General features: G+C 36.3%; 1 protein-coding gene across 2 annotated transcripts in view; it reads right to left on the bottom strand.

Moving 5' to 3' along the window:
* Positions 1-324: 324 nt before the first annotated feature.
* The window catches only part of LOC123547626 (RING finger protein 122-like), a 30,538-nt gene continuing 15,580 nt past the window's right edge, over positions 325-15,282 (bottom strand). The window contains exons 5-7 of one of the 2 annotated variants that reach the window (XM_053551933.1): positions 9,502-9,581; positions 9,356-9,397; positions 325-6,026 (exon numbers count right to left, since the gene is read on the bottom strand). In XM_053551933.1, the coding sequence (XP_053407908.1) occupies positions 5,873-6,026; positions 9,356-9,397; positions 9,502-9,581 (276 nt within the window). In that variant the 3' untranslated portion in view covers positions 325-5,872. The remainder of the gene's footprint in view (positions 6,027-9,355; positions 9,398-9,501; positions 9,582-15,282) is intronic. The other variant, XM_045334882.2, reaches the window with a different exon arrangement.

Here is a 15,282-nt window from a genome sequence, read left to right on the forward strand (position 1 = left end):
TAAAAATCTTCCAAATGGTAAAATAATGAAAAATATTTCAAGTCTTAATATATATAAAGTAGCACTGGCAATAACTGATATATAAAGATATTAAGGACGTATGCTAGAATTTGGTGCGAAAATTTTCCCAATAACAGAATTTCTTTAAACTTTGGATATTGAAGGACAATCATCTAAGAAACAAAAAAATGCAATAAAAATCATAGGTCACCGCTATCGAAAAAGAGTTATCTGCCCTTGAAAACGGCATTTCCCCCAAAAATGACGTTTTCAAGGGCAGATAACTCTTTTTCAATACTGGTGACCTATGACTTTTATTGCATATTTTTGTTTCTTAGATGATTGTCCTTCAATATCCAAAGTTTAAAGAAATTCTGTTATTGGGAAAATTTTCGCCCATCTCATATACAGGGAATTCTAGCATACGCCTTTAAGTAGTTAAAATGTTAGACTTGCTTTATAATAAAATATGTACATGTATGTATAAATATCAAACATTATGAAACGTTTAAACTATACAATAAGATGGTATTCACAGGATGTAAACTACCTTACAGTGGTACAATCTATCATAAAAAACAACCTGAAAAGTAGTTTGCACCTTGTGAGTACCATAATACAATAAAGTACCATATAATGATCTAACACTATTGCAAGAAACAAAAATGTTTTCAAGTTATAATGTGTGATAAACAGTGAATGTTTGTTTGTTTCAGTGTAAGATTAAAATTTATTTCACCAAATGAACACCATATTTTCACGACTGCATGGCACTGTGCTGAAAATGTAAGGTATGGTGTTTGCAAGAGATACCGGTAGATATTCTGATTTTATATGTACAACAAGAAACTGTTAACTAGACTTCACCAATTTCATAGTTTCTGATATTTTTCACTGAGAAAATACCAGATGTATTTCAATCCAGTACTTTACTGAAAAAAGTTTTTGCCTTACAAAAGCAAGAACACTATATGGCATTTAATAATGCTGTCTTAAAGGAATTACAGATCCTGTTAGAGTCTCATCTTTCATCACAATTTTCTATTTCATTTCCTTCATTTCTACATATTTTTCTTTTTTAATCTTTCATCAAACTTTCCTATTTTCATTTTCATCACACTTTCCTATTTTTAGCTTTCATCACACTTTCCTATTTTCATCTTTCTTTCATCTCACTTTCCTATTTTTAACTTTCAACACACTTTTCTATATTTAGCTTTAATCACACTTTCTTATTTTCATCTACATAACTTGTCTTTTTCATTTGTTTAGTTTTTTCATTTTAGCTTGATGACAAACAAATCAGGGTCCACCGACACCTTAAGCTCCCATCATTCTGACAAGCAAAAAAGTAAAACATTGAAAAAATCTTTGGACTGTCATAAAACAGCTCATTTTTATTGGAGTCTGATACTGTGGTGGATAACCAGTCAACAATTTTTCAGAATAAAATTGATGGTAGAACATTTCAAACTGATTCTCAAAGTATAATGCACTAGCTAACAGAAAGTTCTACTCAATGTTGAAAACGTTGCTGAGACAGAAGGTTTATTAAGGCCACTTTAATGCATGCTCTAATATTTTACAAAAAAAAAACAAGGATGAATATCCAACAGTGAAAGCCACATTCCAAAATCACAGCCTACCAACACCACAACTCACAGCATGTATGTGCAACAAGCAAATGACCTTTCTCTGAAAACAAATTAAAAAGTCCATAATTTTAATAAAATATGTCAAAGAAAATTATGGTTCTTGGCCTACCTACTAACCTTTACGAAGGTTTACAAGCGGTAAGTTTAACCTAAACCAAAAATGTAACCAAGAAATACTACTTTTTGGGACACCGGCACATTAGCATTATGCACTTTCAATAAACACTCTTATTTTATTCTAACAGGTCTACCTTCCACACATCCCCATTCTTCTTTTTTGTTTACTGAATAATTTATTGTTACAATTTATTTAAGTGGTTGTACCAAGCATGCCTTTTAAAATCCTAGCAGAAAGTGGATACCGGTAAAGTGCATTCTAGCCTAATTTTCAATGTACAGAAAGGCCAATTAAGTTTTCTTGAAATAAAAATCAGACATGCTAACCTATTATGAAAGATGAAACTCTAACCATAGTACAGAACATGGTAGTAACGATGAAAAACTTTTGAGCTTTGCCAAGCCATAAAAGGCAAAAGGACTTCAACTTTGTGAAGTGGCAACATCAGGCTACATATATAATGCTGTTTATGGAATTAAATCCTATCTTATTTATAAAACAGTATGTACAAGTCTATAGTAAACATCAACACGTGTAAAACTTAACAACAACTATAAACAATGGGCAATGTTTTACCTTAAAGGGACAAGCCTCCAGATTTATTTAAGAAAATGTTAAATTAAGAAAAATACTTTCATTACTCAATAATTGTAAATAAAATGTAAAGGCAAAGTGACAGACAGTGCTGATTTATAAACAAGAGGGCCATGATGGCCCTAGATTGCTCACCTGAGTAACACCACATGCCTGAACAGTTTTGATATACGGTTATGCAAGAAAAATGTTTGAAATGAAATAATTTGTATACCGTAGATACCCATGTATAATGCGCTCCCGTGTATAATGCGCACCCCCGATCTTAGCCCAAAATCCTGGGAAAAAAACATTTTGGACAATTTTGAGGTGGATGGAAAACGAAAGTAGAGTTTACATCGACACCGGTAATAAATTTTATCTCCGAGGTGGAGAGCAGCAGCGGTCTCGCGGTACTATCGATTTTTGTTCTCTCGAAAATAAAACCAGTAAAATATTGTTATATTTGTTGTTTTACCTTTTTTAATTAACTATTTTGAATAAATAAATAATAGCGGATTCAGTATTTCGGAATGGTATCTTTCAAAATGACATGAGCATCTCAATTCAAACCGATAACAAAAGGTGTGATAGTCTTTTTGTCACGATCAAATAGCCAGTAATTACCCGCAATTAACGTGTCACAGTTTGATCTCGGTTAAAGATAATTCACGGTCTTTAATTGGTATCATAATTTTTGTGATTTATTAAAATTTCTTTCATCAAAATACTTTTAAATTTATATGAAATTAATTTTGTTTGAAAGAAAAATAAACCATTCGATCTTTTACGGAAGGTAACGGCAATCTTAGATTTTAGCGGCAACAGTAAGCGCGGGGAGTAGTTTCCCTTTACCAAAATGGCGAACATCGGTAACAAACTTGTTTTGAAGTTGGAAAATTGTCTATACATGTGTATTATGCGCACCCACGGTTCCGGGGTGGTCCCGGGGGTAAAAAAACTGCGCATTATACATGGGAATCTTCGTAGAGGGTCACATGAGAAACACCTGTATAAAATTATCTTAAAATCAGACTGTTAGTTTTTAACAATGAGATTTTTAAAATTTCCACTATATACATATAGGGAAAAGTGACCATGCCCCCCCCCCTCCCATGTTTTTGACATATCAGAATAATTTGAACACTCTTCATGTAGGGTAATCAAAGGAACATTTATGTAAACTTATTTCAAAATCGGGCCTGTTGATTCCGACAAGAAGATTTTAAAATTTTCCATTATACACATATAGGGAAAAGTGACCACACCTCTGGCAACTGTTTTTTGATGAATCGAAAAAAATTCAGACATTCTTGATAGAAGGGCAAAGACCATTTGTGTGAAATTATTTTAAAATCGCACCAACATTTGTTACAAGAAGATTTTTTAAAGTTTCCACTATATACATAAAGGGAAAAGTTACTAGCCTCCTGGTGGCCATGTTTATTGACGAATCAGAATAATCTCAACAATCATGGTAGAGGGTCACAGAAAGACCATTTGTGTGATTTTTTTTTTTAAATTGGACCAGTAGTTTCATACAAGATTTTTAAAATTTCCACCATATACATACAGGGAAAGGTGACCATGCCATCTGGCAGCCATTTTTTTTTGACAAAACAAAATAGTTTGATTAATCTTGGTAGGGGGTCTCCAAAAGGACTATTTGTGTGAAATTATTTCAAAATCGGACATGCAGTTTAGGTTGAGATGTTGCTTGAAAGATAAATTTCTATTTTTAGCTCTGGCAGCCCCTATGTGCAACCAAGTGGAACCGTCTGAACATTTTTGGAAGAAGACCCCTATTGATTTTGAGGTCAATAGGTCAAAGGTCAAGGTCACAGTGACCCAGAACAGTTAAACCATTTCCAGATAATAACTTGAGAACGCTTGGGCCTAGGATCACGAAAATTGATTTTAAAAGGGAGTCAGTGGCGCAGGGGTTAGCAGGTTGGACTACAATGCCAGCAGTCTGGGTTCAATTCCCGGTCGCGGCTGATATCCCGACTAGTGTTCAGTGCCGGGTGATTAACTTAACTTGGTACTGTTTCCAGCAGTATTGGCTTAGATTGGATGCTGCGGAAGAAAATATGATGCCTGCCGTGGGCTCCTCTGAAAATAGGTTGTGAACTTTCATCAACTACCCACGTTATTACTTACACAAGAAACTACTTTACCTTTTTTTGACTATTTAACGAGCATCATGGCCAAGTTTTATCAATTTTCATCACATAGTTTCACATGAGATGTGGTTTGAAGAAAAGTGTGGACAGACAGACGATTTATGGATGGGCCCCGAGTAATCACAATAGCTCACCCAAAGCACTTTGTACTCAGGTGAGCTAAAAACACTTGCAAAGTCCATAAAAATTGTAGAAAAGATGTTTTCTGTATCAGTCAATCCGTAAAAATGTGACCTAAAAACAGCAGTGATTCACTCCAAATAATCTAGGTGGGCTCACTTGAATACAGACATCTATGCCTGTACACCATTTTGGCTCAAATTGCACTCGTTTCAGTCGGGTCAGTTGCTTTCAAATCAATTTGGTACATCTGCATAAAATGCCAAACACCCAATCAAATATAGCCCATTTCAGTGTACCGATCTTGTAATCAAGATAGCCAAGTGTGCTGTGAATCAAGCCCACCAATTGGCTTGAATAATATCAATACTCTATAGATAACCCGTTTGACAATTTGGGCATCAGGACGTACATCTAGAGGCCTGCTGCTTAAAAAAGCAAGGTATCATTTCAATCAGTTAAAACATTCCAAAAACATAGCCAAACAGCCAATCAAGAAAGCAGTGTTCTGGTGAGGTTTCGAGTCTGCAAAATTCTTAGCAAAAATACTAAAATCTGTCTAGTTGCCTAGCAGTAAATCTGAGGGAAACAACTGGCAGCAAGAGTGAATAATCCTTAACTTATTTATATTACACATGATACAAAGTTATCTGTAATAAAGAAGTAATCTCTTTTTTGTCTTTTGAGGTAGCTTATGCCTGAATTTGGACAAATCTCAGCTTAAGTGTTACCCCAATTATTAACAACCACCTGAGAATATTTTAAGAAGGTGTGTTTTGAAACCCGAACAAGCTTAAGTTTAGATAACTTGAAAAGAAGATCAGTGAAGGTAGTTGTCAAACTTTTCATTATTAAGTCTCAGTAGGTACAATAAATTTCCAGACGTATACTTAATACTAAGGTATTCAAATGACAAATGTCCCGTAAACTTATCAAAAATTAAATCAATGAAGCATTTGTACCACAGTTTCACTATTAAGTTAGAAACCTTGGCAGAACACTGAGAAAGCATTTCAATATATTAATTCAACCGTGAAAATAATATTAGCATGCATCAATCACTTCTATGTAAGCACTGAAATTTTGAGCTTATATGGAAGAGACAATAAGTCACATCTGGCTTTTATATTCCTGTGTTTCGCAGTTACACTGTCATTTTCATTAATGTCTTGTAGGTCTGTCATCTACTAGAAGGCAAATCCTGTTCCATTAACACATGCCTATTATTCAGATATAGATTCTGCTCTTGCAGGAGGCACTGACAGAATAAGTCCTGTGGTTTCAGCAGGTGCAACATGAGAGGTCGATGTATCCTTGCGCACCGGCGCTTTACACATTGGACAGTTATTCTTGTGTCGTAACCATTCCAATAAGCACCTACAGTGATAAATTATTTATACATGAAATTAATTAAAGGTAGAAAATTTGTTATTAAATACAAATGTATAAGAATCTTTCACTGGTTGCAGATGCAGACATGAATATCAATCTCAGGGTATCATTAAGACTAATACTGTTGGCACCTATAAACAGTGATAGTTCTATAAAAATCAGTCTAGTGGTTAAGATGATATGAAGTAGACATGAATTTAAACTACTTTAACTTTGACCTCTAAGTGTTAATTAACTTTAGACTAAGTGACCTTGGATTCGTGCTCCGCATGTCTTCTTGATGAGGTAAATAACTGATGCAAGTTTTATGAAAATCTTCCCAGTTGGTTGAAAGATGTGGAGTGGACACAAAGTTTAGTTATTTGATCTTTAACTTTGAAGTGTGACTTTGACCTTGGATCTAGTGATACTGGTTGTGCTCTCTGTATGTCTTCCTGATGAGGAAATCAAGCGATGACAGTTCTATGAAATTCACCCATGCGGTTAAGACAATATTGAGCATACAATGTATATAAATCTAAGCTATTTGATGTTTTACCTCAAAGTGTGACCTTGCCCTTGGACCCAGTGACATGTGCTCTGCACATCTTCTTGCTGAGGTTAATAATTGATTAACGTTTAATAAGTAGCTTTCCAGCAGTTCAGAAGCTAGGGAGCAGACACAAATTATTGGTAAACAGACTACTGGACAGTCAATGGCAACTCCAATATACAGTGAAACACCGCTCGCTCGAGGTCGCAAGGGGATCAGCAAAATGCTCGAGTTATCCATGGTTTTGAGCGACCCGAACATTGACAAACATAAAAATAAAATTGAATTTTGTTTTACCAGTTGTCATCGGGACCATTTGCAGAGTAAACGGTGATGCGTAATGATAACATACTTGGGATATTTAAAAAAAAAAAAGAAGTATTACAAACGTCATCTATGATAGATGTTTCAATACGTTATTTGTAAATGGCACAGGTGAAGAAAAAACTAGGACTTTTTACTTTTATTTATCAACAAATGCATATCAAAATTATCGTCTCAATTTTATGAAAAGTCTATATCATTTCCTTTGCGTGCAAACAACTGCTGATTAAAATACTAAGATCTCATAACTATCTTCTTGACCCTGCAGGAAAAAGGTTTTAAGTATTCCGTAATTGATCGATATTTGATCAATAGAACTTTCCTTCAACCCTTTATCAATAATTAATCTCATTAATCAGATCAAATTTACCGACAAACAAACATTTAGGATAGTCGCGGAATAGACCACGCAATTCTCACGACGTGTGAAACTTTTTTATTAACTGATACATTCTGACCACCGAAGGTGTGAAAAAATTTGGACACCTCTGCTCGAGTTTGCCAAAAGCAACAAATAGTAAATTAATACACAGGGACCAGGTGTCATGCTCGAGCGATTGAGTTATCGATGCTCGACCCAGCCATGGTAATTTTACATAGAAAATAGAAAGAAATCGGCCGGGACCACATTAATTGCTCGAGCGAGTCCAGGTTCTCGGGTCATCGATGCTCGAGGGAGCGGTGTTTCACTGTAGTCACCATATAACTGGCTAAGTGCCCTCATTTGATCAAATTTGAGAGAGGACATTACAATGATGCAACAGACCAAGTTTGATGAAGATCCATTTATGTGGTTCATGTGAAGAAGTCATTTACAGGATTCTCAATTTTTAGCTCTAGTGGCCCTTAAAAGGGGCCAAGTGTCCCTATTTGAACAAATTGACAGAGGACCTTACAATAATACTAGACAAAGTTTGATGAAGACCCATTATGTGGTGATGAGAAGAAGGTGTTTGAAGATTTTATCATTTTTAGCCCAAGCCACCCCTAAAAGGGGCTAAGTGCTCCCATTCAACTTGACAGGGGACCTTGTCAGGATGCTTTAGACCAAGTTTGGTGTATTTCTTACAAGTAATTTCCGAGGAGAAGATGTTTACATAAAAATGCTGACATCAGACACTGGACACAGGACTATCGACCTTTGCTAATTGCTCACCCTGAACCCTTGGTTCAGATAAGCTCACAAAAACAGGACGTTACTCCAAAACTAAGATAGAAAACATGATGAAATCTTGAAGTTTCTATTACCTCTGAAAGAATAACATGACAAAATGTCTTACCTTAAATGAAAAACATGATGGCACAAGCAATGGTTATCTTCTCAGAAAAGAAAATATAATATCTTACCTGGAATGGGAAACATGATGATGAAGTGTTACAGTACAATTTTCTTTCTCCTCTCAAAGGAAAAAATGATTGATTGTCTTACCTTGAATGCCAAACATGATGAGGTTTACAATTTTCTTTCTTCTCCAAAGGGAAAACATGACTGATTGTCTTACCTTGAATGGGAAACATGATGAGGTTTGCAATTTTCTTTCTCCTCTAAAGGGAAAACATGACTGATTGTCTTACCTTGAATGGAAAACATGATGAGGTTTACAATTTTCTTTCTCCTCTAAAGGGAAAACATGACTGATTGTCTTACCTTGAATGGAAAACATGATGAGGTTTACAATTTTCTTTCTCCTCTAAAGGGAAAACATGACTGATTGTCTTACCTTGAATGCAAAACATGATGAGGTTTACAATTTTCTTTCTCCTCTAAAGGGAAAACATGACTGATTGTCTTACCTTGAATGCAAAACATGATGAGGTTTACAATTTTCTTTCTCCTCTAAAGGGAAAACATGACTGATTGTCTTACCTTGAATGCAAAACATGATGAGGTTTACAATTTTCTTTCTCCTCTAAACATACTAAAAGGAAAACATGATTGATTGTCTTACCTTGAATGCAAAACATGATGAGGCAGGGCTCGACAAATCCACTCATCTGCTTGTAAATATGAGTAGAAATTGGCCTTGGGCGAGTGAAACTTGCTGTAGTACTCGTCCTGCATAACGAGTGCAATTTTTTACCAAAAAATATATTAAATCCAATTAAATTGGCGGCGAGGAGAAGCTGGGTAGCAAAAAGATCTAAAAAGTTAATTTGATGATCGTCTGCTCAATGCCGTTACGGTATCGCATTATGATTGCACTAGCTGGACACTCGATAGTCAAGAACAAGATTTCGGTAAATGCAGTTTTAATGGACTGTACAAACAGACGCCCTTGGTAAAAAACTGTTTTCTTGGTGAATTGCAGGACGGGTACAAATTATAGAAGGACAAGAGAAAATTTTAGGTAGCTCGTCCTGCAGGACCAGTACTGTTGCTTTCAAAGAATTTGTCAAGCCCTATGAGGAGTACAATTTTCTTTCTCCTCTGAAGGGAAAACATGATAGATTTTCTTACCTTAAATAGGAAACATGATGCCACATGACAACACCAATTTTTCTGAAAAAAAAAACATGATTTAATGCCTTACCTTGAATGGGAAACATGGTGACAAGAGAACAAGGCTATCTTCTCTGAAAGGAAATGATGATAGAATGTCTTACCTTGAATGGAAAACATGATGGCAGGAGCAAATGGCTATTTTCTCTTTTGAAAGAAATTCATCAAGACACACTGGACATGTCTGTAAGAGAAACAAGAGCTGTCTGATGACAGCGTGCTCGACTATTCAAAGAACTGATCTAAGAATGGGGTCAAAATATTTCCACAGATATTCAAAAAAAAGAAATAAATAGATTAGACAAACAATGTTCCTGTATTTCTTTGATTTCGGTAAGTCTTGTGCTAAATGGCAATGTATGAACCAATTTCTAAGTCCAAAAAGGGCCATAGTTCAGTCAAAATATTTACGTACTCTTGCCTACAGATGGAAATCATAATGATAAACAAGTGTTCAAAGTTTAAAAGCCATATGTCAAATAGTTTTGACAAAATGTGGACTTGTATGAAAACAGAACCAATTACAAAGTCCAAAAAGGGCCATAATTCAGCCAAAATAGATGACAGAGTTATGTACTCTTTCCTACAGATAGAGACTATTATACTAAACAAGTGATAAAAATTTCAAAGCCATATGGCAAACACTTTACAAAAAATATGAACTGGTACGGAAAACTTAACCAAGATTTCTAAGTCAAAAGGGGCCATAATTCAGCCAAAATCCTTGATGGAGTTATGTACTCTTGCCTATAACTGGATATGGTGATGGTAAACAGGTGTTGAAAGTTTCAAAGCTTTATCTCAAAGGACTTTGTCAAAATATGAACTGGTACGAAATATCAACCCAGATTTCTAAGTCAAAAAGGGCCATAATTCAGCCAAAATCCTTGATGGAGTTATGTGCTCTTGCCTATAACTGGATATGGTGATGGTAAACAAGTGTTGAAAGTTTCAAAGCTTTATCTCAAAAGACTTTGTCAAAATATGAACTGGTACAAAAAACTTAACCAAGATTTCTAAGTCGAAAGGGGTCATAATTCAGCCAAAATCCTTGATGGAGTTATGTACTCTTGCCTATAACTGGCCATGGTAATGGTAAACAAGTGTTGAAGTTTCAAAGCTTTATCTTAAAAGACTTTGTCAAAATATGAACTGGTACGAAAAACTTAACCATGATTTCTAAGTCAAAAGGGGCCATAATTCAGCCAAAATCCTTGATGGAGTTATGTGCTCTTGCCTATAACTGGCCATGGTGATGGTAAACAAGTGTTGAAAGTTTCAAAGCTTTATCTCAAAAGACTTTGTCAAAATGTGGACTGGTACGAAAAACTTAACCAAGGTGTGACGCCGACACCGACGCCGACACTGATGCCATGGTGAGTAGGATAGCTCTACTTATTCCTCGAATAGTCGAGCTAAAAAGAATAGCTCCTGGAACTGTAAATATATAAACATAAATCTAAATTTTGTTGTATATAAGCTTATGTCTCCTGTCTGTGAATCAAGTTTTAAAAAGATGCATTTTAGACGAACAACTTCAACTTGTATTGCTAATTTGTATCAAAACTGCAATACTGTAAGTTTTGCCACCTAAGTCGTTTAAACAAAGGCTAATTCTAAAACACATATAAAATGTTTTCAGTCACATGGTCACTTTGACCTAGACCTTTGACCTACTGACCCTAAAGACAATGAAGGTTCAACTACAGACCAAAGGCAATCATCCTATTTAATCTTATGACTGTAGGACAAATCTTCCTTTAGCTATTGAGTGGAAACCTATTTCAGTCTAAAGGTCACTGTGACCTCCAACTTTGACCTGACTGACCCCTTTTACAATATTTTTAACAAATCTTCTAGCAAGCGGTCAAATACTGACCACAGGCAAAAATCTTATGAAATCTGATGATTGTAGGCCAAAGCCTTTTTTAGCTATTGAGCTTAACCATTTTCAGTCTCAAGGTCACTTTGACCTTGACCTTAGACAAACTGAACTTCACCCCCACCCCACACCCAAAAATACAAGGGTAATCTACTGACCACTGGCAATCATCCTGTGAAATAATTATTATGATTGTAGGCCAAGGCTTTCTTACCTATTGTGGGGAAACCATTTTCAGTCTAAAGGTCACTGTGACCTTGATCGTTTACCTGCTGGCTGCTTAAACAACACTTAATGCAACACTGGCCTTTTAGTTACTTAATTAGCACATTTAAAAGTTTACACTATCTCTTGGTAATAAATTTTCAAAATAGAAACAAAATCTAACTTAATGCAATCATATATTTAATTTTTATATTTATACCTTGGTCCATATTTAAAACATCAAAAAATACAATCGTCATATTGATACACAGTACAAGCTCTCCAGAGCAGCCCTCTCTTAAGCAAAAAACCTCTCTATAAGAACATCATCAAAATTTCCTTAAGCTGAAATATACTATCAGATTTATCTCTCCAGAACAACAACCTCTACATAACAGTCAATATTTGTATCTCCCAAAGGGTGTTGCTCTACAGAGGTTGCACTGTATATAGATATATATTGATAGACGACTGAGTTACAGACTGGACAATATACTGATAGACGATTGAGTTACAGACTGGGCAATATATTGATAGACGATTGAGTTACAGACTGGGCAATATATTGATAGACGACTGAGTTACAGACTGGGCAATATACTGATAGACGACTGAGTTACAGACTGGGCAATATACTGATAGACGACTGAGTTACAGACTGGGCAATATACTGATAGACGACTGAGTTACAGACTGGGCAATATACTGATAGACGATTGAGTTACAGACTGGGCAATATATCGATAGACGACTGAGTTACAGACTGGGCAATATATCGATAGACGACTGAGTTACAGACTGGGCAATATATCGATAGACGACTGAGTTACAGACTGGGCAATATATTGATAGACGATTGAGTTACAGACTGGGCAATATACTGATAGACGACTGAGTTACAGACTGGGCAATATATCGATAGACGACTGAGTTACAGACTGGACAATATATTGATAGACGACTGAGTTACAGACCGGGCAATATATTGATAGACGACTGAGTTACAGACCGGGCAATATATTGATAGACGACTGAGTTACAGACTGGACAATATATTGATAGACGACTGAGTTACAGACTGGGCAATATATTGATAGACGACTGAGTTACAGACTGGGCAATATATCGATAGACGACTGAGTTACAGACTGGGCAATATATTGATAGACGACTGAGTTACAGACCGGGCAATATATTGATAGACGACTGAGTTACAGACTGGGCAATATATCGATAGACGACTGAGTTACAGACTGGACAATATACTGATAGACGACTGAGTTACAGACTGGGCAATATATTGATAGACGACTGAGTTACAGACTGGGCAATATATTGATAGACGACTGAGTTACAGACTGGGCAATATATTGATAGACGACTGAGTTACAGACTGGGCAATATATTGATAGACGACTGAGTTACAGACTGGGCAATATATCGATAGACGATTGAGTTACAGACTGGGCAATATACTGATAGACGACTGAGTTACAGACTGGACAATATATTGATAGACGATTGAGTTACAGACTGGGCAATATATTGATAGACGACTGAGTTACAGACTGGACAATATACTGATAGACGACTGAGTTACAGACTGGGCAATATATTGATAGACGATTGAGTTACAGACTGGACAATATACTGATAGACGACTGAGTTACAGACTGGGCAATATATTGATAGACGACTGAGTTACAGACTGGACAATATATTGATAGACGACTGAGTTACAGACTGGGCAATATATTGATAGACGACTGAGTTACAGACTGGGCAATATATTGATAGACGACTGAGTTACAGACTGGGCAATATATGGATAGACGACTGAGTTACAGACTGGGCAATATATTGATAGACGATTGAGTTACAGACTGGGCAATATACTGATAGACGACTGAGTTACAGACTGGGCAATATATTGATAGACGATTGAGTTACAGACTGGGCAATATATTGATAGACGACTGAGTTACAGACTGGACAATATACTGATAGACTATTGAGTTACAGACTGGGCAATATATTGATAGACGACTGAGTTACAGACTGGGCAATATATTGATAGACGACTGAGTTACAGACAGGGCAATATATTGATAGACGACTGAGTTACAGACTGGGCAATATATTGATAGACGACTGAGTTACAGACTGGGCAATATATCGATAGACGACTGAGTTACAGACTGGGCAATATATCGATAGACGACTGAGTTACAGACTGGGCAATATATCGATAGACGACTGAGTTACAGACTGGACAATATACTGATAGACGATTGAGTTACAGACTGGGCAATATATTGATAGACGATTGAGTTACAGACTGGACAATATACTGATAGACGATTGAGTTACAGACTGGGCAATATATTGATAGACGATTGAGTTACAGACTGGACAATATACTGATAGACGACTGAGTTACAGACTGGACAATATATTGATAGACGACTGGGCAATATATCGATAGACGATTGAGTTACAGACTGGGCAATATATCGATAGACGACTGAGTTACAGACTGGGCAATATATTGATAGACGACTGAGTTACAGACTGGGCAATATACTGATAGACGACTGAGTTACAGACTGGCAATATACTGATAGACGATTGAGTTACAGACTGGGCAATATATTGATAGACGACTGAGTTACAGACTGGGCAATATATTGATAGACGATTGAGTTACAGACTGGGCAATATATTGATAGACGACTGAGTTACAGACTGGGCAATATATTGATAGACGATTGAGTTACAGACTGGGCAATATATTGATAGACGACTGAGTTACAGACTGGGCAATACATCGATAGACGACTGAGTTACAGACTGGACAATATATTGATAGACGACTGAGTTACAGACTGGGCAATATATCGATAGACGACTGAGTTACAGACTGGGCAATATATCGATAGACGACTGAGTTACAGACTGGACAATATATTAATAGATGACTGAGTTACAGACTGGGCAATATATTGATAGACGACTGAGTTACAGACTGGGCAATATATCGATAGACGACTGAGTTACAGACTGGCAATATATTGATAGACGACTGAGTTACAGACTGGGCAATATATTGATAGACGACTGAGTTACAGACTGGGCAATATATCGATAGACGACTGAGTTACAGACTGGGCAATATACTGATAGACGACTGAGTTACAGACTGGGCAATATATTGATAGACGACTGAGTTACAGACTGGACAATATATTGATAGACGACTGAGTTACAGACTGGACAATATATTGATAGACGACTGAGTTACAGACTGGGCAATATATTGATAGACGACTGAGTTACAGACTGGGCAATATATTGATAGACGACTGAGTTACAGACTGGGCAATATATTGATAGACGACTGAGTTACAGACTGGGCAATATACTGATAGACGACTGAGTTACAGACTGGGCAATATATTGATAGACGACTGAGTTACAGACTGGGCAATATATTGATAGACGACTGAGTTACAGACTGGGCAATATATTGATAGACGACTGAGTTACAGACTGGGCAATATATTGATAGACGATTGAGTTACAGACTGGGCAATATATTGATAGACGACTGAGTTACAGACTGGGCAATATATTGATAGACGACTGAGTTACAGACTGGGCAATATATTGATAGACGACTGAGTTACAGACTGGGCAATATATCGATAGACGACTGAGTTACAGACTGGGCAATATATCGATAGACGACTGAGATACAGACTCGGCAATATATCGATAGACGACTGAGTTACAGACTGGG

The sequence above is a fragment of the Mercenaria mercenaria genome, chromosome 9, assembly GCF_021730395.1.
Source record: "Mercenaria mercenaria strain notata chromosome 9, MADL_Memer_1, whole genome shotgun sequence".
NCBI classification, from domain to species: Eukaryota; Metazoa; Mollusca; class Bivalvia; order Venerida; family Veneridae; genus Mercenaria; species Mercenaria mercenaria.